Below are 22,446 nucleotides of genomic sequence, written 5' to 3' on the forward strand. Positions count from 1 at the left end.
CTGCTTGTGGCGAGAGGGCGCGAAGGAGTGTTGGTAATTAGCGTGCTGCGTCAGCGCTGGCTCCGCTGCGTCTGACAGCTAGTTTCCCAAGAAGTAAGTGGTTTAAAATACACAATTAATCTGTGACAATCCAATTTTTAAAAACACAAGTAAATCTGTGACAAACAATTTTTAAAAGAAGTGGCTCGCTCCCGGCTTCCGCCTCAGGAGCACAACTCTATGCTTTTACCCGGCGCCCTGATTCGGCGTCTTTAAGTAGGAGTCGGTTTGGGGGCGTGGCCTAAAAAGGGGCGTGGCCTCTGCTCGTGGCGAGAGGGCGCGAAGGAGTGTTGGTAATTAGCGTGCTGCGTCAGCGCTGGCTCCGCTGCGTCTGACAGCTAGTTTTCCAAGAAGTAAGTGGTTTAAAATACACAATTAATCCTTGGTTAGCCTTGGTTAGATCTGTTCACGTCCGAAGAGAACGTGCGATGTCAGCTGTTTTGCGAGTTGGAGTTTCCAAGGTGGCACTCGCTTGGTGATGCTTTTTGTCGCGAGTGAAGCTCAGGCCTCCTATACGCCTTTCCACCCATACCACTCCTGCCCAGAGTTCTCAAGAAGATCAGGAGCGACCAGGCACAAGTTATTCTCGTGGTTCTGGACTGGGCACGCAGAGTTTGGTATCCTGAGCTTCTAGACATGAGCATCGATCCTCCGGTTAGGCTGTCCCTTCGGGAGGATCTTCTGCGAAAGCTGCAGGGGAGGGTTCTCCACCCGAACCTGTCCACACTCCGTCTCCTTGCGTGGAGATTGATTAGCGACAGTTGACAGCTTTTGACCTTCCTCCTGAAGTCTGTGAGGTTATTTTGGCGGCACCCCACAAAATCGGTATACACCTGCTGATGGAACAAAATGTGTAAATCTGAAAGAAACAGGTTAGTATTAGATTCCTTACCTTAGAATATCCCCAGGCGTCAGTCTGGATCCGGAAACTTTTGCGTAGCAGTACCCCTGCGCGTCGGTAGGCGTCGTCTGCAGGCGTCCCCTGCGGCTCCGCGTCGTCGGCGTCGTGCGCCGTGATGACGTCGCTGGAGTATATAGACGCCGCCTCCGCGCGCTGACGTCAGTTCTTCTTTTTTCCGCGCCAGTTAGCGCAGATCCGAAGAGCAGTACTCCGGTCTTTTGACCAAGTGTTTGTTAACTTTAAATCTTTCTACGGTGCCGGTAGGATGCCTGGGTTTAAGAGTTGCGACGAGTGCGACCGCCTGATGTCGGTCACCGACCACCATCGACTCTGCCTCCGGTGTCTGGGCGCGGACCACGACGTGGAGTCCTGCGTCGACTGTCGGGCCTTGACCGGTAAATCTAGGCGGGAGCGGTCCCGCAAGCTTCTCGAGCTCCGAGTGTCGGCCCCGCGTCGAGAGCGGTCCCGGTCCGGTCGGAGGTCGAGGGAGCGGTCGAGGGAACGATCGCGGAGCCGCCATGAGCGCTCCGGGAGTCGCCACCATTCCTCCGGTTCGTCAGGTAAGCATCACAAGAGGTCGGGGCGTCGTCATCGCACCCCCGACTCCCCCCGACGCCCGCGTGATGCGGCCGGGGGCTCGGGTGGCCCCACCCCCGCGGCCCCGCGTGGGTCGTCGGCGCCGTCTACCCCATACCCGTCGGTCCCTGGGGAAGGCGCGTCGCGCGAGGAGATTGAGGAGTTCCTCATGGCTATGAGGGCGAGGTCTCCTCCGGCGGGGCCTACGGCGCCTGCGGGCCCGTCGGTCCCGTCTGGGGGCCCGAGCGGTTCGGGTGCTCCTGCCTCGACGCCACCGGTGGCTCCGGCCCCGGCGCCTCTGGGCCCCTCAGGTTCGTCGCCGGCTGGTCTACCGGCCTCTCCGGCGTCGGTTCCTTTGGGCCAACCCGTGGTACCGCCTCCGCGCGGCGCAGTGACTCCGCCGTCGGTTCCGGCCGGCGTCGGGTCGCCGGCGCCGCGCGGCGCCACCCCCATTCCCCCTCTGACTCCTGACGCGGAGTCGGACCGGCGTCGTCCGACGCCGGATCCGGCGCCGATGGGGCCCATTGACCCCGAAGTCTATATCGTCGACCCAGACTACGGCGATGAGGACGAGTATGGAGAGGGTTGGGAGGGGTCTGAGGACCCTTTATCCCGTGCCTGCCAGTATGATGTGGACTGGGTAGGTGACTTGGGTGATGCCAGTGGTCTGGACGAGTCGCCCAACACTGGGTTTGTCTCGCCGACCCCTGTGGTGTCTGAGGCGGGGGCTGCCTATTCGGTGGTCCTGCTGAGGGCTGCCAAGACCTTGGGCCTTGAGCTCCCAGTCGCTAAGGTCAAACCAAACATTCTGACCGAAGTGTTTAAACCGCAGTCATGCCCTCAGGAGCCTCTGCTGCCGTTTAATGAGGCTCTGACGGATGTCCTTTTGGGCACCTGGTCTAGGCCCGCTTCCGGTGCACCGGTTGACCGGAACGTTGCCAGGCGTCACCGTCCGTGTTCGGACGACCCTGCCTTCCTCTCCACCCATCCCTCCCCGGAGAGTCTGGTGATCCAGGCCTCCACTTCGCAGTCCGCATTTCCATCGGCCCCGCCCGATCGGGAATCAAAGCGGTATGACCAATTTGGGAAAAAGGTCTTTTCCTCTTTGAGCGCTGGACTGCGGTCTTGTAATACCGCATGCCTCTTGGGCCGCTACACCCACTCCCTGTGGGATACGGTCGCGGAGTGTTTGCCGCAATGCCCGCAGGAAGTGCGGGACAAGCTCAACCAGGCCTTGGTTGAGGGCCAAGATGCGGCGAGGTACTCGATCCGGTGTGGTCTTGACACGACCGACTCGCTGGGACGGGCTATGTCCACGACTGTGGCGATTCGGCGCCATGCTTGGCTGAGATCTGCCAACTTCTCACCGGACGTCCAGAATGCCTTCATGGACATGCCATTTGATGGCAGTCGCCTGTTTGGTGACAAGGCGGACCACGCGCTGGAGCGCTTCAAGGACTCCAGGGTCACGGCCAAGTCCTTGGGTCTTTCGACCCAGCGCCAGCAGACGGGTTCGTTTTGCCCCTTTCGTGGCCAAGGAAGGGGCGGTCCCACACGTGCTGCCAGCCACGCGCCGCAGAACGCTCCCCAGCGCGGTGGCGGCCGTGGATTCCGCCGTGGTGGCGGTAGAGGGCAGCGGCGAGGTCAGTCCACACCTCCCCCCGCTGCAGCCTCCAAGTCTTCCTAGTCCGAGCTTTCGGGCTCACGTGACGCCAGTGGGTGGCAGGGTTCGCCATCACCACTCCCGCTGGCGCGCGATTACATCGGACAGGTGGGTGCTGCAGCTCGTCCGAAGGGGCTACTCCCTCCCCTTCGAGTCCACTCCTCCAGCCATGCCACCGCAGAACCACCGTGTGTCGGGGGACCACTTGACACTTCTGCAGGAGGAAGTTACGGCCCTCTTGGCCAAGGGGGCCATCGAGCGCGTTCCTGGGCCAGAAGTAGGGTGTGGTTGCTACTCCCACTACTTTCTGGTGCCCAAGAAGGACAAAGGAGGCCTGCGTCCTATCTTGGACCTACGGAACGTCAACGGCTTCCTCCGGAAGGAGAAGTTCAAGATGTTGACTTTGGCTCAGGTCTTGGCTGCTCTAGACCCACAAGACTGGATGGTAGCGTTGGACTTGCAGGATGCGTATTTTCACATCCCCGGCCCACCGGCGTTACCTGCGGTTCACGGTAGGCCACGAGCACTTTCAGTTTATCGTGCTCCCATTCGGCCTTACCAGCGCCCCACGGGTGTTCACGAAAGTGATGGCGGTGGTCGCAGCTCATCTGCGCCGGTTAGGGGTTTCAGTCTTCCCCTACCTCGACGACTGGTTGTTGAAGGCGGGCTCGCCCCAGACAGTCGTCCACCACCTCCAGATGACGGCAGACCTCCTGCACGAGCTGGGGTTTTCCATCAACGTGCCGAAATCACACCTGTGTCCCTCTCAAAAGCTCCTTTTCATCGGAGCGGTTCTCGACTCGGCGCAGTTTCGGGTTTATCCTCCGGAACGGCGGGTCCGGGATATTCAGGCTCTGATTTCCATCTTTCAGCCGTTATCCCGGGTTTCGGTCAGGTTGACGCTGCGGCTTCTGGGGCTGATGGCCTCCTGCATCCTTCTGGTGCATCACGCCAGATGGCGGATGCGGGCTCTGCAGTGGGACCTGAAGTTTCAGTGGGCCCAGCATCAGGGCAACCTGTCCGACCATGTCCTGATCTCGGAGGGCACTGCGAGACAGTTGCTGTGGTGGCTTACGGACCGCGATTGGGTCAGAGGCAGATCCCTCTCCCTTCCCCAACCGGAGCACGTAGTTGTGACGGACGCGTCCCTCCAGGGCTGGGGAGGCCACTTGGGAGAGGCGGAGATCAGAGGCATCTGGTCTCCGGCGGAGTCCCGGCTCCATATCAACATGTTGGAGCTGCGGGCGATTCGCCTAGCACTGAAGGCATTCCTCCCCTTTGTCAACGGGAGTGTAGTGCAGGTGTTCACGGACAACACCACCGCCATGTGGTACTGCAACAAACAGGGCGGTGTGGGGTCGTGGACCCTTTGCCAGGAGGCTCTGCGTCTCTGGCAATGGCTGGAACGTCAGGGCGTGACTCCGACGGTTCAACACCTGGCAGGTTCTCTGAACGCCAGGGCGGACGAACTCAGCCGTCGGTGCTCGGTGGATCACGAATGGCGTCTGAACTCGGACGTGGCGAGAGGCCTCTTTCAGCAATGGGGAGAGCCTTGGTTAGATCTATTCGCCACAGAAGAGAACGCGCAATGTCATCAGTTCTGCGCGTTGCTGTTTCCAAGACGGCACTCGCTCGGCGACGCCTTTCGGCGCGAGTGGAGTTGCGGTCTGTTGTACGCCTTTCCGCCTATACCACTTCTGCCCAGAGTGCTGAAGAAGATCAGGCGCGACCGGGCCCAAGTTATCCTTGTGGCTCCGGACTGGGCTCGAAGATACTGGTATCCCGAGCTACTCAGCATGACAGTCGGTCCCTCGATCCGCCTGCCCCTTCAGGAGGACCTTCTGTCGCAGCAGCAGGGGACGGTCCTCCACCCGAACCTGTCCAGTCTCCACCTCCATGCTTGGAGATTGAGCGGCGACAGTTGAGGCCATTTGACTTGCCTCCTGAAGTCTGTGATGTAATTCTGGCAGCCAGGCGTCCCTCCACAAAGTCGGTATACGCCTGCCGGTGGAACAGATTTGTGGCATGGTGCACAGCAAAGGCTGTGGGTCCCCTTTCTGCCCCTCTGTCTGAGGTTCTCCTCTTCCTTCTTTCCCTTGCCCAGCAGGGCTCTGCTCTGGGCACTATCAAGGGCTATCTTTCTGCCCTTTCCGCCTTCTTGAGGCTACCTGATCAGCCATCTTTATTCAAGTCCCCTATTGTGTTAAGATTCTTAAAGGGCATCACGCACATGTATCCACCTGCTCCGTTCGTGATGCCTCAGTGGGACTTGAACCTGGTTCTGACATTCCTGATGTGTGCTCCCTTTGAGCCCCTTCATTCCTGTCCTCTCCGTCTTCTCACTTTAAAGACGGCCTTCCTGGTTGCCATCACCTCTGCCAGGAGAGTGAGTGAGCTCCAGGCTCTTTCTGTTAAACCTCCTTTCCTGTCTGTTCATCCTGACAAGGTGGTTCTTCGGACTAGACCTTCTTTCCTGCCCAAGGTAGTCTCTGCTTTTCACATTGGGCAGTCCATCACCTTGCCCTCCTTCTTCCCGCCTCCGCATCCTTCAAAGGATGAAGAGCGGCTCCATCGTCTGGACCCAAAACGTGCGCTTTCATTTTACATGGATCGCACACGCCAGTTCCGGGTGGATGACCAACTGTTTGTTGGCTACGTGGGTGAGAAGAAGGGAAGGGCGGTACAGAAACGAACCATCTCTCGGTGGGTCGCCCTGTGCATCAAAGCATGCTACTCTTTGGCTCGGAAGGAGCCTCCTGTTGGGCTGAGGGCCCATTCCACTCGGGCTACGGCGGCTTCTACTGCCCTGGGCCGGGGAGTCCCCTTGCAGGACATTTGCCAGGCGGCTACGTGGGCCTCGCTGCACACCTTTGCGAGGCACTACTGCCTGGACAGTCAAGTCCGGAGGGACGGCTTCTTTGGCCGTTCGGTCCTCCAGGACTTTCTGGTGTAGGTTGTATTGGTTCGCAGACCCACCTCCGGGGTTGGTATTGCTGGGGTATCTATTCTAAGGTAAGGAATCTAATACTAACCTGTTTCTTTCAGATGAACAAGTTACTTACCTTCGGTAACGATATATCTGTAAGAAACAGTAGTTAGTATTAGATTCCTTACCGCCCCGCCCATCCTCCCCGTTCTGCGAACTGATACCTAGGGTTAAGGACATCCGTTTCAGGACCCTAGTTTCAAATGGCACCAGTGTTAGTTCTCACATGGCTCTGCGTGTTCTGGCGCGGAAAAGCTGTGTGCAAAGAACTGACGTCAGCGCGCGGAGGCGGCGTCTATATACTCCAGCGACGTCATCACGGCGCACGACGCCGACGACGCGGAGCCGCAGGGGACGCCTGCAGACGACGCCTACCGACGCGCAGGGGTACTGCTACGCAAAAGTTTCCGGATCCAGACTGACGCCTGGGGATATTCTAAGGTAAGGAATCTAATACTAACTACTGTTTCTTACAGATATATTGTTACCGAAGGTAAGTAACTTGTTCATATTGTACAGACCGGTCTAGGGACCCCTTATCTGCGCCTTTATCTGAAGTCCTATTTCAACTCTTTTGCCCAGCAGGGCCCTGCTCTGGGCACATTGAAGGGCTATCTTTCTACCCTTTCCTCTTTTCATCAGCTACCTGATTTTTCTTTTCAAATCTCATCTGGTGCAGAGATTCTTGAAGGGGTTAACACATTTGTTTCCTACTTCGGCTATTATTATGCCACAATGGGACCTTAATTTGATTCTCACTTTTCTGATGTGTGCACCGTTTGAGCTGCTGCACAACTGCCCTCTGTGGTTACTCAACATCAAGACAGGTTTTTTTGGTGGCAAAGACCTCTGCCTGGAGAGTAAGTGAACTCCAGGCACGGTCTTCATAGCCTCCTTACCTGCGGATGCCAAGCCAAAAACACCATTTCAACCCCCAGTGGGCATTATTAATTTATTGTGATGCCCTTTGGTCGAGAAAATGCACCTACCACATTTCAGAGGCTGGGGAACAAAGTCCTAACAGCTCTGAAAGCCTATAGGGCAGCATATCTACATGATATTGCTGTCTTTAGCTCCACCTGGGAGGATCACCTGGTCCACCTCAGAAATGTTCTGGAGGCCCCGCAAAAGGCAGGCCTCACTGTCAAGGCCACCAAGTGCCAGATAGGGCAGAGTAAGGTTGTTTACTTGGGCCACCTGGTAGGTAGAGGCGTGGTTCTGCCATTTGAGAGCAAAATCCAGATCATCATGGACTGGGTACCTCCCACCACCCAGACTCCGGTCAGAGCTTTTTTGGGCCTGACTGGGTACTCTAGGAGGTTTGTTAAGGGATATGGGTCCATTGTGACTCCCCTTAATGATCTCCCCTCCAAAAGAATGCCAAAGGGAGTGCAGTGGACAGTTCGCTGTCAAAAGGCATTTCATTTGATGACCTGAAGCAGGCCATGTGCACTGCTACCATTCTGCAAAGTCCTGACTATTGGCAAACCCTCATTTCCAGACCGATCTGAAATAGGGGTAGGAGCTGTCTTGTCACAACTTAATGCAGAGGGCCAGGACAAACCTGTATTTCATAAGCAGAAGGTTGACCCCCAGGGACAAGAGTTGGTCAGCTATAGAGAGGACGGCTTTGCTGTGGTCTGGGCCCTGAAGAAGTTGAGACCACACCTATCTGAAAGAAACAGGTTAGTATTAGATTCCTTACCTTAGAATATCCCCAGGCGTCAGACTGGATCCGGAAATTTTTGCGTAGCAGTACCCTTGCGCGTCGGTGGGCGTTGTCAGGGCGCCGTGATGACGTCGTCGGAGTATTTAGCCGCCTTCGTGTGCTGACGTCAGTTCTTCTTTTTTCCGCGCCAGCAGCGCAGATCCGGAAAAAGTGGTAACTTAGTCATTTTTTGACTAAACTTTTTTGATCCCTTTTGATCATTTTTTCGAGTCTAAGCCTCCGAACGGTGCCAATAGGGATGGCAGGTTTTAAACCCTGTGAGGACTGCGACCGACTTATGTCGGTCACCGACCCTCACCGTCGGTGTCTCCACTGTCTCCGCGTCGACCACGATGACAAGACCTGTTACGATTGCCGGGCCCTGACTTCGAAAGCTAGGCGGGAGCGGTCCCGCAAGCGACTCGAACTCTGGCAGTCGGCCCCGCGCCGCGAGAGGTCCCGGTCCGGACGGAGGTCGAGGGACCATGTCCTGATCTCAGAGGGCACTGCGAGACAGCTGCAGTGGTGGCTCACGGACCGCGATTGGGTCCGCGGCAGATCCCTCTCCCTACCCCAACCGGAGCACGTAGTTGTGACGGACGCGTCCCTCCAGGGCTGGGGAGGCCACATGGGAGAGGAGGAGATCAGAGGCCTCTGGTCTCCGGCGGAGTCCCGGCTCCATAACAACCTTTTGGAGCTGCGAGCGATTCGTCTAGCACTGAAGGCATTCCTCCCCTCTGTCCGGGGGAGTGTAGTGCAGGTTTTCACGGACAACACCACCGCCATGTGGTACTGTAACAAACAGGGTGGGGTGGGGTCATGGGCCCTTTGCCAGGAGGCTCTGCGCCTCTGGCAGTGGCTGGAACATCAGGGCGTGACCCTGGTGGTTCAACACCTGGCAGGTTCCCTGAACGCCAGGGCAGACTAACTCAGCGGTCGGTGCATGATGGATCACGAATGGCGTCTGAACTCGGATGTGGCGCAAGGCCTCTTTCAGCAGTGGGGAGAGCCTTGGTTAGATCTATTTGCCACAGAAGAGAACGCGCAATGTCATCAGTTCTGCGCGTCCCTCCACAACATAGGTATACGCCTGCAGGTGGAACAAGTTTGTGGCATGGTGCACAGCAAAGGCTGTGGATCCCCTTTCTGCCCCTCTTTCAGAGGTACTCCTCTTCCTTCTTTCTCTTGCCGAGCAGGGCTCTGCTCTGGGCACTTTGAAGGGCTACCTCTCGGCCATTTCCGCCTTCTTAAGGCTACCTGATCAGCCCTCTTTGTTCAAGTCCCACATTGTAAATAGGTTCTTAAAGGGCATCACCCATACGTTTCCTCCAGTCCCTTTCGTGATGCCTCAGTGGGACTTAAACCTTGTTCTTACTTTTCTGATGTGCGCTCCCTTTGAGCCACTTCATAACTGTCCTCTTCGCCTCCTTACTCTGAAGACCGCTTTCCTGGTTGCCATCTCCTCTGCCAGGAGAGTGAGTGAGCTCCAGGCCCTTTCCTCTAAGCCTCCTTTCCTTTTAGTCCATCCGGACAAAGTTGTGTTGCTAACGCAACCCTCTTTCCTGCCCAAGGTAGTCGCAGCCTTCCATATTGGGCAGTCCATCACTTTGCCCACCTTCATACCGCCTCCACATCCCTAGAAAGAGGAAGAGTGGCTCCACCGTCTGGACCCAAAACGTGCGCTCTCATTCTATCTGGATCGCACACGCCAGTTCCGGGTGGATGACCAACTATTTGTTGGTTACGTGGGCGCTAAGAAGGGACGGGCGGTGCACAAACGAACCATTTCTCGATGGGTCGTCTTGTACATCAAGGCTTGTTACTCTTTGGCTCGAAAGGAGCCTCCTGTGGGGGTTTGTGCCCATTCCACACAGGCCACGGAGGCTACTACTGCCCTGGGACAGGGAGTCCCCCTGCAGGACATCTGTCAGGCAGCTACGTGGGCCTCGCTGCACACGTTCGCAAGACACTACTGCATGGACAGCCAAGTCCGGAGAGATGGCGTTTTCGGCCGTTCCGTTCTCCAGGACTTTCTGGTTTGATTATTGGTTTGCAGACCCACCACCGGGGTTGGTATTGCTGGGGTATCTATTCTGAGGTAAGGAATCTAATACTAACCTGTTTCTTATAGATGCACAAGTTACTTGCCTTCGGTAACGATATATCTGTAAGAAACAGTAGTTAGTATTAGATTCCATACCGCCCCACCCATCCTCCCCGTTCTGCGAACCGATATCTAGGGTTAAGGTCATCCCCTTTCAGGGCCCTGGTTTTTATGGCACCAGTATTGGTTTTTATAATGGCTCTGCGTTTTCTGGCGCGGAGAAGCTGTGTATAAGAACTGACGCCAGCGCGTGAGTGCGGCGTCTAAGTACTCCGACGTCATCCTGGCGCCAACGACACCGACGACGGACGCGGAGCCGCAGACGACGCCTACCGACGCGCAAGGGTACTGCTACGCAAAAGTTTCCGGATCCAGTCTGATGCCTAGGGGTATTCTAAGGTAAGGAATCTAATACTAACTACTGTTTCTTACAGATATATCGTTCCTGAAGGTAAGTAACTTGTGCATCTTGTGTGTTTAAGTCCCTTACCCTGACTTGAGTGGTGGGTTCTGCCTGGGCATACCCTAGCCAACCAGAACCCACATTTCTAACAGCAAGTCATTGAAAATAAATTTCTTGGCTGACTGCTTGCAGTTCCAAAGAGTACTTCCAGTTTTACAACTCATTCTGAAGTTGGACTTCCGTATATAGATGATAAAATTAAACTAAACCACTCTTGTTGCGGTTGAAGACATCGCACTCTCCACATACAATTTGTCTCGCCACGTTTTAGCAGACTGTGTTAATGTGGATCATTGGCACTCCATCCCCTGGCTTACATGTATTAAGAAAACTTTTATAGAACTGATGTCCCAAATGTATTTTATTCCCCAGACACTATTGACAACAAATCCAGAGCTGATGTATACTGTTAGCTGAAATGTAGAGATTATGACAAAGAAGGGATGGAACCTTATTTGTTGTGGGTTCCCAATATTGAACACAGAATTTCTTTTTCCATTTTAGACTGTGCACTATACACTTTTTGGCATCTTTACCACCACAGGGAACATGGGTTTTGTTTGTACTAGTTGATTCAATGCCCATTAGATTCCCCATGTTAGACTAATGTTCTGATTTGTTACCTTTGCCTCAAATTGTAAAGCGCTCTGATAACCTTCGGGATCAAGTTTGCGCTGTATAAAACTTTATAAATAAAAAAGAAATAATGGGCAATGGGAGACACCTAACCAAATGGTTGTACAGGGGGATACGAACGCATGCTGCAACCTCACTACAGGCGCTTAAAGACAAATGGAATGGGGACATAGGACGGGAGCTGACTGAAGGAATGGGGGGGGGTAATACTAGAACACCGGGAGATGATATCTCGTAATCCTAAATTTAAGCCTATCCAGTCCATGGTGTTGCATCGAGCCTATTTGACTCCCCATAAACTACATAGAATGTTTCCTGACACGGTGGCCACATGTCCTCGCTGCCACGCCTCACATGTGGACTTATTGCATATGCTGTGTGCTTGCCCGCGTTTATCCCACTTCTGGGCAACAGTGCAAAAAATACAGCATGAAATAGCCTCGCGGGGGTGGAGGTGTTGGGTAGATATACTCTTGAATATTGTATATTAGGACTAAGTCTCAAGCACAAGAAAAAGGAGCACAAAATCGGTTTGCCAACCATGCACTGATCCTGGCCAAACGATCAATCACAATGAGATGGAAGGCTGCTAAGGCTCCAACAATACAGGGTTGGCATGACGAGGTTACCAGATGGGGTAGGACTGAAAGTATGGAATTTGAAAGTGAAGAAACAGGAATGGAATGCGATGCTTGGAGAGGTTTATAGCCATGAAACTACCAACACATTAGAATGGGTTCATTATCAATATGCTGATTAATGCCTTTACAGGTGCAGGCAAGGAGCAGCCCAACTGCAGAGTCGGAATAACAAAGGTGTGAATTTAACAAATCCCCCAACGGAGTTACTGTATTACATAGCTCGGGCACACTGAATAGAAAATCTACGTTATCAGATGGAATGAGTCTGGGGGAGGAAGAGGGTGGGGCGTGGAATGCTGTTGCATTGTTAATAGTTGAGGTAGGGGGATGGGAGGGCCTTCTCAATGACAAAACTATAATACAGTGTATGTAAAGATATACTCATTATCGCTGTCCACAATGTACGGTATCTACACTGCATTTAATAATGATTACATGATGTGTTGATTTAAGGAATCAAATTCATGACCCATGTGTTAACAGTTATAGCATTGATAAGGGCTTTTGTTGTGTTATGAAAATCAATAAAAATGTTTAAAAATAAATAAATTAAAAGTTTGGTAGCCAGATAAGAGAGGCATCAACCTCCCCATTTAGCTTTCTTAATTTTCGGGATGTTTACCAATGCCTGATTGTCTGACCTTAGTGAGCGTCTAGGGGCATACCATTGGAATATTTTATGGTATTCCGTTAGACTGCCACCATACAAGTTTTTATGAATCAGACACAGTGCCTTGAATTCTATGCGTTCTTTGTCTGGAAGCCAGTGAAGGTTCCTGATAGCGCCCGATATACGATTGAATTTAGGGATATTCAATAAGGTGCGGGCTTCTGCATTCTGCAGAGATTGCAGTTTGGCTAATGCCGTTTGTCAACCCCTAGGTAGAGGGCATTACAGTAGTCAATCAGAGATAGCACGAGTGCTACCACAACGGTTTTCCTAAATTCCATTGAAGCAACAGTAGAATCTTTCGCAGTATCTTTACTGTGAAGTAGCAGGATGAAGTGACCTGGGTAATCTGACCCGAAAGGTTGAGCTGCGTTTCACAAAAAAAGGCCATGGTTCTCACCTGAACCGCTGGTGATGTTCAGGCTCCTGCTGTTGCTGGCCACCACGCAGAGTTTCAAATGGGTGAGCCAGTACCAAGCTCCATGACTTCCGTCTTCTATGTGTTTAGTTTCAAGTAGTTAAGGTGCATCCATTGTATGATGTGATTGAGGCAGCTATAAAATCTAGCAGACGGCGCGTCTTCCCTAGAAGCAATGGAAATTGACCTGTGTGTCGTCGGTGTAAGACACAAGTGAGAAGCCGTGATCTTTAACTAGTTTGGCTAGTGGAGTCACGTATATATTGAATAGTGTGGGTGAAAGCGCCGACCCCTGAGGGACTCCACAAGGGAGGTAAAATATGTCCATTTTAAGATTCTCCCAGCTGAACTTATGTTCTCTGCCTGACAGGAAAGAAGTGAGGAGGGCCAGTGCGCCGTCTTGAAGCCCACTTGCTTTGAGCTGTTGCGTATGAACGGAGTAATTGACTATGTCGAACGCGGCTGATAGGTAAAGTAGGATCAGGACAGTCCTGTCACCCCTGTAAATTTGCCAACTGACTTCCTCCATGGCTATGACCAACGAAGATTCAGTGGAACGGTCTGAGCGGAAGCCATGTTGTGAGCTGTCAAGCACATTATTGAAGTTTATGAAAAAGATTCAGTGCTTGATTTATAGTTTTCTCCAACACCTGAGCCGCAATCTTCAGGCAAGAGATTGGCTGATAGCTTGTACATCCCCTGGGTCCAAGGAGGGTTTCTTTAGAATTGGTCTAACTCACGCTTTTTTCCAAACTGATGCGAAAGTTCCAAGCTTTATGATAGTGTTTAGGAGGGGGGTGAGTATCGTGCTTATTAGTTCTGAGACCCCGTGAATGATATTCGGTGGGCACGGGTCCTCTGGCGAGCCAGACTTGGTGATCAATATTTATCTTGGAGATGAGGGCTATTTGCTTGGCATTGGAAGTGTTCCTGTCCATCAACGAGAAGCTGGTCCATGTGTTCACAGACCACACTACTGCCATATGGTACTGCAACAAGCTGGGCTGTGTGGAGTAGTGGAACCTGTGCCAAGTGGCTCTGCACCTCTGGCATGGCTGGTAAGTCGGGACATTTTCTTTGGCACGCAGCACTTTGCTAGATCTCTAAACACCAGTGAAGACTAATGCAGCCGTACAGCCTCATGGAGGATGAATTACTTCTGCACCTGGAGTTGGCTGAAGGCCTCTTCCAGGACTGGGGAAAATCTTGGTCAGATCTATTTGCCATGCAAAGACAACGCGATGTTAGCACTTCCGAGTGCTGGAGTTTCCAAAGCAGCTCTAGCTCGTAGACACATTCCAACTAGACTGGAATACAGTACTCTTCTACTTCTTTTTGCCGATACATCTTCCCTGAGTTCTCAAAAAGATCAGAACTGACCAAGGCCAAGTCATCCCGGTGGGTCTAGATGAGGTGAGGAGAGTATGCTTTGCAGAACTCCTCAGCATGTGCATCTGTCTTCCGATTAGGCTGCCCCTACCGGAGGATCTACTGTCACAGCAACAGGTCAAAGTCCTGCACCTGAACCTGTGCTCACTCCACCTTCATGCTAGGAGACTGAGCAGCGACAGTTGAGGCTCTTCTGCCATCCTCCCAAGGTCTGTGACGTCATCTTGGCAGTCAGGCGTCCATCAACAAAAACTGTATACACCTGCCATTGGGACAAATTTGTGGTTCAGTGCGCTGAGAAACACATTGACCCTCTCTCTCCACCCTTGTCTGAAGTGTTGATGTTTGCTTTGCCCTTAGCCGGGTAAAGCCATGCTCTGAACATAGTTTGGCCATCTCCGCATTTTTGCTGTTGCCAGATCAACCCTCCCTGTTTAAGTCACCTCTTGTGACAAGTTTTCTGAAAGGTCTTTAACATATATTTCCTCCCCTTTGATTCAGGCCTAATTGGATCTTAATTTGGCTATCACATTTTTGATGTGTTCTCCCTTTGAGCCCATGTATACCTGTCCGCTCAGGTTTTTGACAATTAAAACAGTCTTCCTGGTGGCCATCAGATTAGCTTGGAGAGTCCGCGCGCTGCTTACTCTCTCTATCCAACCTCCAAATACCAGCTTCTTCCAGGACAAAGTGGTTTTCCAAACTTGTGCCACCTTTCTGCCAAAGGTTGTAACCACCCGTTCACATCAGCCAAACCATCATCCTGCAGACTTTCTTTATCCCACCTCATTCTTCCAAACAGGAAGAACTACTGCACCGCCTGGACCCTAGCAGGGCAGTGTTCTTCTATACAAAGGAACATCAGGTGCACAATCAACTCTTTGTAGTGTTCACTGGATCGAACAAAGGAAAGGCAGTCAGAAATAGACCATCTTCAGATGGATAGTACTCTGTATTAAGATCTGCTAAGCATTGGGCTGGAAGCAACCCCCAGACGGCTTGTGGACCCACCCTAGTCAGTGCTGCGTCTACTGCGTTTGGTTGCAAAATTCCTATCCTGGATATCTATCAGGCTGCTATACGGGCTGCTTAACACATGCCTACAAACCACTAATGACTGATATTCAGGTCCGTCGCGGTTGGTATTTAGCACATTGTCATCCAGTCAATTCACAGACCCACTTGTGGGGAGGTGAGGAATCTACAGTTAGAGGTTTCTATCAGATGAACAAGTTCCTAACCTTTGGTAACGCCTTATCTGGTATAGACTCTAACCTCAGATTCCTTACCACCCTACCATCCTCCCCATTCTGCAAACTCATCATCTCAATCTAACAAGCATTTGCAATGCAACAGGTCTCGCATTTACGCAAATTTAAGCTATTGACATTGTAAATGACAATGCGTTTTATATGTTTAAAAAACTAAAACATAAATTAAAGGAATTGTCATTTACAATGCCAATAGCTCAACCCGCGTAAATGCAAGACCTGTTGCATTGCAAATACTTGTTTGCATGTGCTACACTGAACTGATGTGGACCGCACTTCAAATTAATTAAATAAAGCCGCGCGGCTGCTAAAGAGAAAGCAGACCTCGCTGGAATAAGGAAAGACCATTAAAGAAAATAGTCTTCACCCACCAAATAACAGAGACAGTGTAACGAGCCAAGTAAAAGATCCAGTCGTAATTGGTGTTTCACATTTGCAGACAAGTGGGAATAACAAGCCTATGTACGAATCAGAAGCCAGCATTTTCAAAGGACAATGACACAAGCTAATGACAAATATGGGCAGAGTGGGTGGGGCTTCCAGTGCATACCCTAATACAGCATGCCTTGCAGAGCGAGTAGCGCATTCACGCTGCCGCTATGCTCGACCTGAAAAGGACCTCAGAATGGGCACACAGGTCATCAACCTTCTGCTGTGGCTCTGTGCTTCTGGCGAGGAAAGAGTCCCAAACTGAAATCCTTGCGCTGGGGTGGCACCTATATAGGCACTTTGCAGGTGATATCTAGCGCCTATGATGAGGACGCGGAGCCGTTCTATGCCACCGACCTACGCGCAAGCATACTGGTTAAGATTTTCTGGATCCAGTCGGACGCCTGTAGATTATTCTAGGGTAATTAATCTGCAGCAAATAGTCTGTAGCAGATAAGGCATTTATGGAGGTAATTAACTCGATCATTCGTACATACAGAACACAGTGTTGGAGTTCAGTTTAGAATTAAATATGATGTTAGATTCGGATTGCGAGAGCATTGATGAAATGCATTTCTGTTGTAAAGGGACATGCTATAGTTTCGTTTTAGCCCTACATCTAATAATAATTTCTTTTTTAATTGTTCTTCAGGTCTTCTTTTAATCTTTTTTCTGTCAAAGTCCTTACTCCATAAACGCTTTTCTGTGTGATAGATGCTCTGTGATGGTATTATTTGTAGTGACACAGGTTTTGCTGTGATTGCTTAGTTATTTATTTGTACTATGTGTACAACGTTTTTTGCCAATGGAATGAACAAATGAATGAAGGCATAATATTGTGCATCCCTCGCATTACGATAGATCGAAGAGTGTCACAGGTGTTCAATGAGTGGAAGATGTTCCAGTTACTAGGACTGTGCCCACATTGTGAATTTGATGTCCTGGAGTTTTAGAAGGGTGTATGTTAGTGCAGGGTATGAACATGAGGCCTTACGCTCAGCTAAAGGTTAGGATCTGTTTTGTATGAAGCTTTGACGCCAGTATTTATTTAATGTGCCATTAGAAGAAAGGATGATTTAAAGTTGACTAGCAACACCCGTGCCTTTTCACAGACCTTACTTTAATACAGCATCAAAAATCCCCTATTGGCTGGGAGCCCGACCTATGTTAAGGCGTTATCACATTGATCAGGTTGTCTTCTGTTTTATTTGTTTTATTACTAAAAAGTTCAATATTATGAACTGTCTTATTGTTAAGCATTTGAATCCACGGGGTGGAATAAAGTTACCTCACGAAAAACTTTCCATACCTGCTCCTATATGTTTCAAGTCGGTGTCCGGTCGAAACAACTATATGCAATTGTGTATTTATCGAACTCCAGTAGTACCAAATGTTTTATTGTGGCTTTCAAATACCAGTGTATAAAGCCAGTCCCTTGTGTAATAAGGAAACAGTATTGCAAACACCACAAATTTAACTGAAAAGGGAGATGTAGATGTTAAAAAGGTTTGACAACAGTCGCAAGTTATCAGATGAACTTGGCACATCATTTCAATGCTGAGCTTCTGTACAGGTTTCAAACCTGGCTACTCCTTGAAAAGTCACCATTTGTGACGGCACACGTTGGCAGATATGAATATTAGTAAACTGAGATCACTGATACAAAGAAGAAAGTATTTCTCAGAGTTATAAAAATGAACAAACTTTTGGAGGTTTGAAAGAATTTGTACTAGACGAGACTCCAGTCAGCAAGGGATCATGTGGGGCATTCTGAAGACAGAACTGCTTCAAGTCTGCCGCAGCTTGAGAAACCTTCACACTGTTGAGGTTGGCCTCCAGTCGCAGCTGATGCACCATCTTTTTCATGGTCATAACGTTTGAAGCCCCCGACATTTCTGCACTGGCGGAACGGGATTCTTCTGCGGCTAACGGCGGTGAAACAGCAGCAAACTTTTCTTTCAAGTTTCCGGTCCCCTCTTAACTGCTGTGCCGAGTCCCATCTGAAGGGCAACAAAAGTACCCTTTGTGTCACAACCAACTTCCTGAACATCCAAAACAGATTGATGGTAATCTACCTGGCTACCCAGATACCAAAGAACCGGTACCCAAGAGGTATTCCATCCACCACACGAGATGAACGCAACTCGAGGTAGAGTCTTACATGTACAGGGCTGCATGATTTCAAAAGTCCTACCATTTCTGCTCCTCTTAAAACACTTTTCAAATCAATGTTACATTTATTGTAACTCCCTTTCTGATATTCAGTAGATTATCTAACTTTCAGTCTAAATGTACCGGTCTTCTTACGAGAGCTGAATTCTGATATGGCACTCGCATGTGGGCATCAGATGCAGGCAAACCCCCTCTCCGAGCACCTATGTGCGCTCTTGACAGGCTAGTGATGTTGTCTAGGCCAGGAAGTATTGAGTTTCTTTGTGTAATTTTCCTGAGTTTTCATCTATAAGATGTGTAGAAGTATGCGTGAATGATTTGGCTTCTGCCAGAGGCAACTATAATGGATGGCTGGTGCTCCTGAGGCTAGAGCCGCTCACAAATTTTAGAGAAGAGAACTATTATAATCTGACTTAAATTGGTCTACTACATGAGAGCTATGTTTATCATTAGCAACACCTCCTTTCTACGTCTAGAGGTCCCTTATGTCCACTTATAAAATCGTCGACAGACCCCAAACAAGCTACATTCGAAACGTTAGTTATTTATACTCTTGACTAAATAGTGACAGCATATTGTACATCTCAGTGAGGTTTAGGAAGGAAGAGAACAAATGAATGTCAAGTCTATGGAGAAACAGGCTTGTTGATGTTCGCTGAAATACAACCTTCTGTATTATGCTGGTGCAGAGGGCAAAGTTCGATATTCAAGCATAAAGTGATTCTTTTTCAAGCATTTGCTAATTTATTAACCATGCCTAACGTTACTTCTTTGCCCTGTAGCTGGGCCAATCTGTGTTCGCCTTCAAACGAAAAGTTCTAGCAAGTCATTTCCTTAAGTATTTTTGGCTTTGGATCCATCTTAGCCTTATTTAGTACTCTACAGTTATTTCGACTGAGTTTAAGGATTTCAAAAAGTAATGGGAACGCTCGGGTCTTTATAGCAACGAGTAGTACATTAAATATAGTAGTGCCCTGAATTACCTGAAGCCGAAAAAAATGGGAAACCTTGTTGATATTTTGCCATCTAATAACTGAGTAGTTGCAAATCTGAATTATGTTTAAAAATTGTGGTCTGCTTTGTTCATGACTGAAACAATGACCATTTTCAAGAGGGAGCACAGGCGTTGTTGGAATAATAAAATTCAATTATGCTACAACCTTTGTTACATGCCTTGCACCCTGTTGAGCTCTCCTGAGAGGGTGTGCAGGAAAAAACATCCTCTTTACATACTGCTTGTTTTAAGGCCTGAGCTTGTCTTTCCATTTTCCACATGGCATGAGTTTTGTCAACAAGAATAACAGCATGATTGAGTAAAAATGTAAACTGCCACCTCATTTTATTATTAAACCTGATTGTAATGTTTTTGGAACTGTCAGTTGATTCGGTTTGTACTTTTTGTTTAGGTACGAATGTGAGGAATCATTTACAACACTGAATGTAGATATAAGGAATCACCAAAACCTCCTTGACTCCCTCGAGCAATATGTCAAAGGAGACCTTTTGGAAGGTGCAAATGCATATCATTGTGAGAAATGCAACAAAAAGGTAACCTGATTTAAGCAAAACGATTTAAGTAAACTTAAAAGATTTCTTTGCATTGTATTCAGCTTTGGATTCAAAGACAAACTGTGTATTTGTGACCTCAAAACCATATCTCTTCTAGATGACTTAGCACATCCCCATAACTCTTGATGTTGCTGTGCTATTATCACCTCAGGCCTTCGAGGCACGTGGTCCTGACAAGATCCCCCCAAAATCAGGGGCGATCGAAACGCGTAGACCCCTTGTATTCAGCATTAGGAATGTTTTGTTAAAATGTCTAATATTTCAAAACATATGAATTCGTTTATTCCAATGCTATGAGTTTGTTGTTAAGTACTAAAATTGTAAATAATTTGTATATTAATTGATGTATATATATTGTTGTGTTGTACCGTTTGTATGAATGTTTGAATGAAAGTCTTTTGTATGAGAGAATTTGTCTTTGTACGTCAATTTTGGAGTGAAATAAGTGTTGTGTTCTAAGGTTGATGAAAAATTTCTCATTTATATGTTTGATCAAAAATTTATTAAAAGTATTGGATTCATTCCGGACAAACAAGCTACCTGAGAGTTACTGTTTAGTTCAGTAAGTCGAGTGGTCAGCAGTGACCCATGTTTAAGTAGTTGGCAATATTGGTGCTCGTTTTTGGTTGTTTGTGATTATCATCTCAGGCCAGTGCCTCATTCTTGCCTAAATCCTTTATTTCCCTGGTGCCAAGTACAGTAGGTGACAAGAATGTATCTGTAATCTCAACAGGCAAACCCCTACATTCAGGTGATGAAGTTGAGTCCCACTTTCCCTGCCCAAATTGTAATCTGGGTTGATTCCCACCTTCGCTGCCCAAATCATATATTTTTTTAAATATATTTCCCTTATGTAACATATTGGAGACAGTTTTGAAGTTGACACCGTCCTTCTCCTTCATCTTTCCCCTTTGTTACCGCCACTCTTTGCCAGGGCCACAAATCAACAGGTAGTACTTTCTCGAACTATTCCACACTGAAATCATATCTCCCTTTTTATTTCTGGTTTTTGATTCTCAATTTTATTTTTTACTCCTGTTCAGCATCTTTAAATCGACTCAGAACTTTGCTCTACAGCAGTGACCTCTTAAATGTCCCCTGTTTTACCTGCTTTTGAGTGTTTGCTCATCCTGATTTCATTTTCTAGTGTTTTTTTCCTTTGCCCTACATATCTTCATGTATTGATACTCGCTAGAAACAAGTGTAGACCACTGGTTAGCTCTCTTGCTCATTATCTAATGCTTACCTTTATTCCATATTGTCTAAATGTATAGGACTTGCTATTCACTTTGAGATGATCATAGTCTTGAATTAATTTCCTTTTCAGAGGCAGAAATGGCCATTTCAGGCCAATTGTTGTGATAAGGGCTGGCAGTTATTCCATGATACTGGGCACTGGCAAACTGGAATTTTACGTAGGCTTATGTTTTACACATTATATTCATGTGTGTATAACATTTCTGCAGGATTTTTCACCATAATTCATGTTAAACATGTGATTAAAAAAGTCCCAAAGTTGTAGATGCTACATGCTCTTGATGAAATCCAGTGCAGGTGTGCTTGTTGCCTTGATATGCGAGTTCTGCACGTAAGCCGCATGACGTACTTTCCTCAAAATTCTCAAAAGCGCAACAGCAATAGAATTTGTTTGTCTCTGAAACGCTACAAGAGGTGTTTCTAAGAGTTCGAGATTGGAGATCTCGCCTCGATCTGGCAGTCACATTCTATTTACAGGACTCCTCACCACTTCTCCATTTTCCTTAAACTTAACTCCTGTTGGTGGGTATTCCTATTTACAAAATTAATAATTCCAATTAGCACATCAGAAAGCAGAAACTAATTGAGGATAAACGCCAGTGCGCACTGTATGAAAAGTCATGAAAATGTAAGTCTTGGAACTAAACCAAAAATATCTGGCTTATTTAAGAAATTCCATGCAATGGCTTGGCCACCAAAAAGTTTAAGAAAATTATATGAAGCAGTCCAATAAGTTAGACTGGTGCTGGGTATGTCATTGCATGAATGCATGCTGTTTCTGATAGATTCATATAATGGGAACCATTTAATCTGCGGATTGATAATCTTTGAAATATTACATTCGCACACTAAGACTTTAGACGATTTGTAATATGTTTTTGCAGATTCATAGGCTCCTCTTAGTACCCCAGTGTGTCGCAAAACGCCTATCAAATATGATGCTTCTGCTGTAAATGCAGCACTGCTTCGTCTTGACCATTCTATTCTTTTTTTCATGCCCAGATGCTAGGACTTGGAATCACACTAGGAGCCAGGGCAAACAGTTATAAAAGTCTCACAATGATTCCATTCTGCTCAACAATTTTCTTTTTTTTCTTTTTTTTATGTCAAAGGCTGATGCTCTTGACCTCACTATAATTTTTTATTGTATTCTTTTGTATTTATGCTTGACTTTCAAACGATTATGCAAAGTTTGCTTGGCATGAGCTGGAAGATCTGGGATTGTAGCGAATAGAAAATAATGGCTTGCTAACTTGGTCCCCTGTGAGCTAAGGCAAGTATGGAGAATGGGCTTTGCCCCTACACTAGAAAGGCCAGGACTCCATTTGAGAACTTAAGCTCACTATTTAAAAAAAGCGACCTAGAAGAACATTACCAGAAATGAAGAGCAGTCCGATCTAGTTATTCTATTGCTTCATAAATTTGCCTTGTGGGCTCGCGTCTGACCTCCAGTGATAAGAGTTCCAGTTCTAGTGCCAGCCATACCTTCATTGGTACTGTTTAATGTATTTTAATGGCAAGGATATGTCCATTATAACGAAATGGAAAGGGCTT

General features: G+C 48.6%; 1 protein-coding gene and 1 pseudogene across 1 annotated transcript in view; one reads left to right on the forward strand and one right to left on the reverse strand.

The window, feature by feature from the left end:
* Nucleotides 1–22,446, forward strand: part of USP9X (ubiquitin specific peptidase 9 X-linked) — a 1,542,050-nt gene that overhangs the window by 1,193,816 nt on the left and 325,788 nt on the right. Inside the window, exon 34 of the mRNA XM_078658291.1 lies at nucleotides 19,473–19,614. Within this exon, the coding sequence (XP_078514417.1) occupies nucleotides 19,473–19,614 (142 nt within the window). The remainder of the gene's footprint in view (nucleotides 1–19,472; nucleotides 19,615–22,446) is intronic.
* On the reverse strand, nucleotides 17,581–17,787 carry LOC144771958 (guanine nucleotide-binding protein G(I)/G(S)/G(O) subunit gamma-5 pseudogene; annotated as a pseudogene).

This window comes from Lissotriton helveticus, chromosome 8 (genome assembly GCF_964261635.1).
Source record: "Lissotriton helveticus chromosome 8, aLisHel1.1, whole genome shotgun sequence".
NCBI lineage: Eukaryota > Metazoa > Chordata > Amphibia > Caudata > Salamandridae > Lissotriton > Lissotriton helveticus.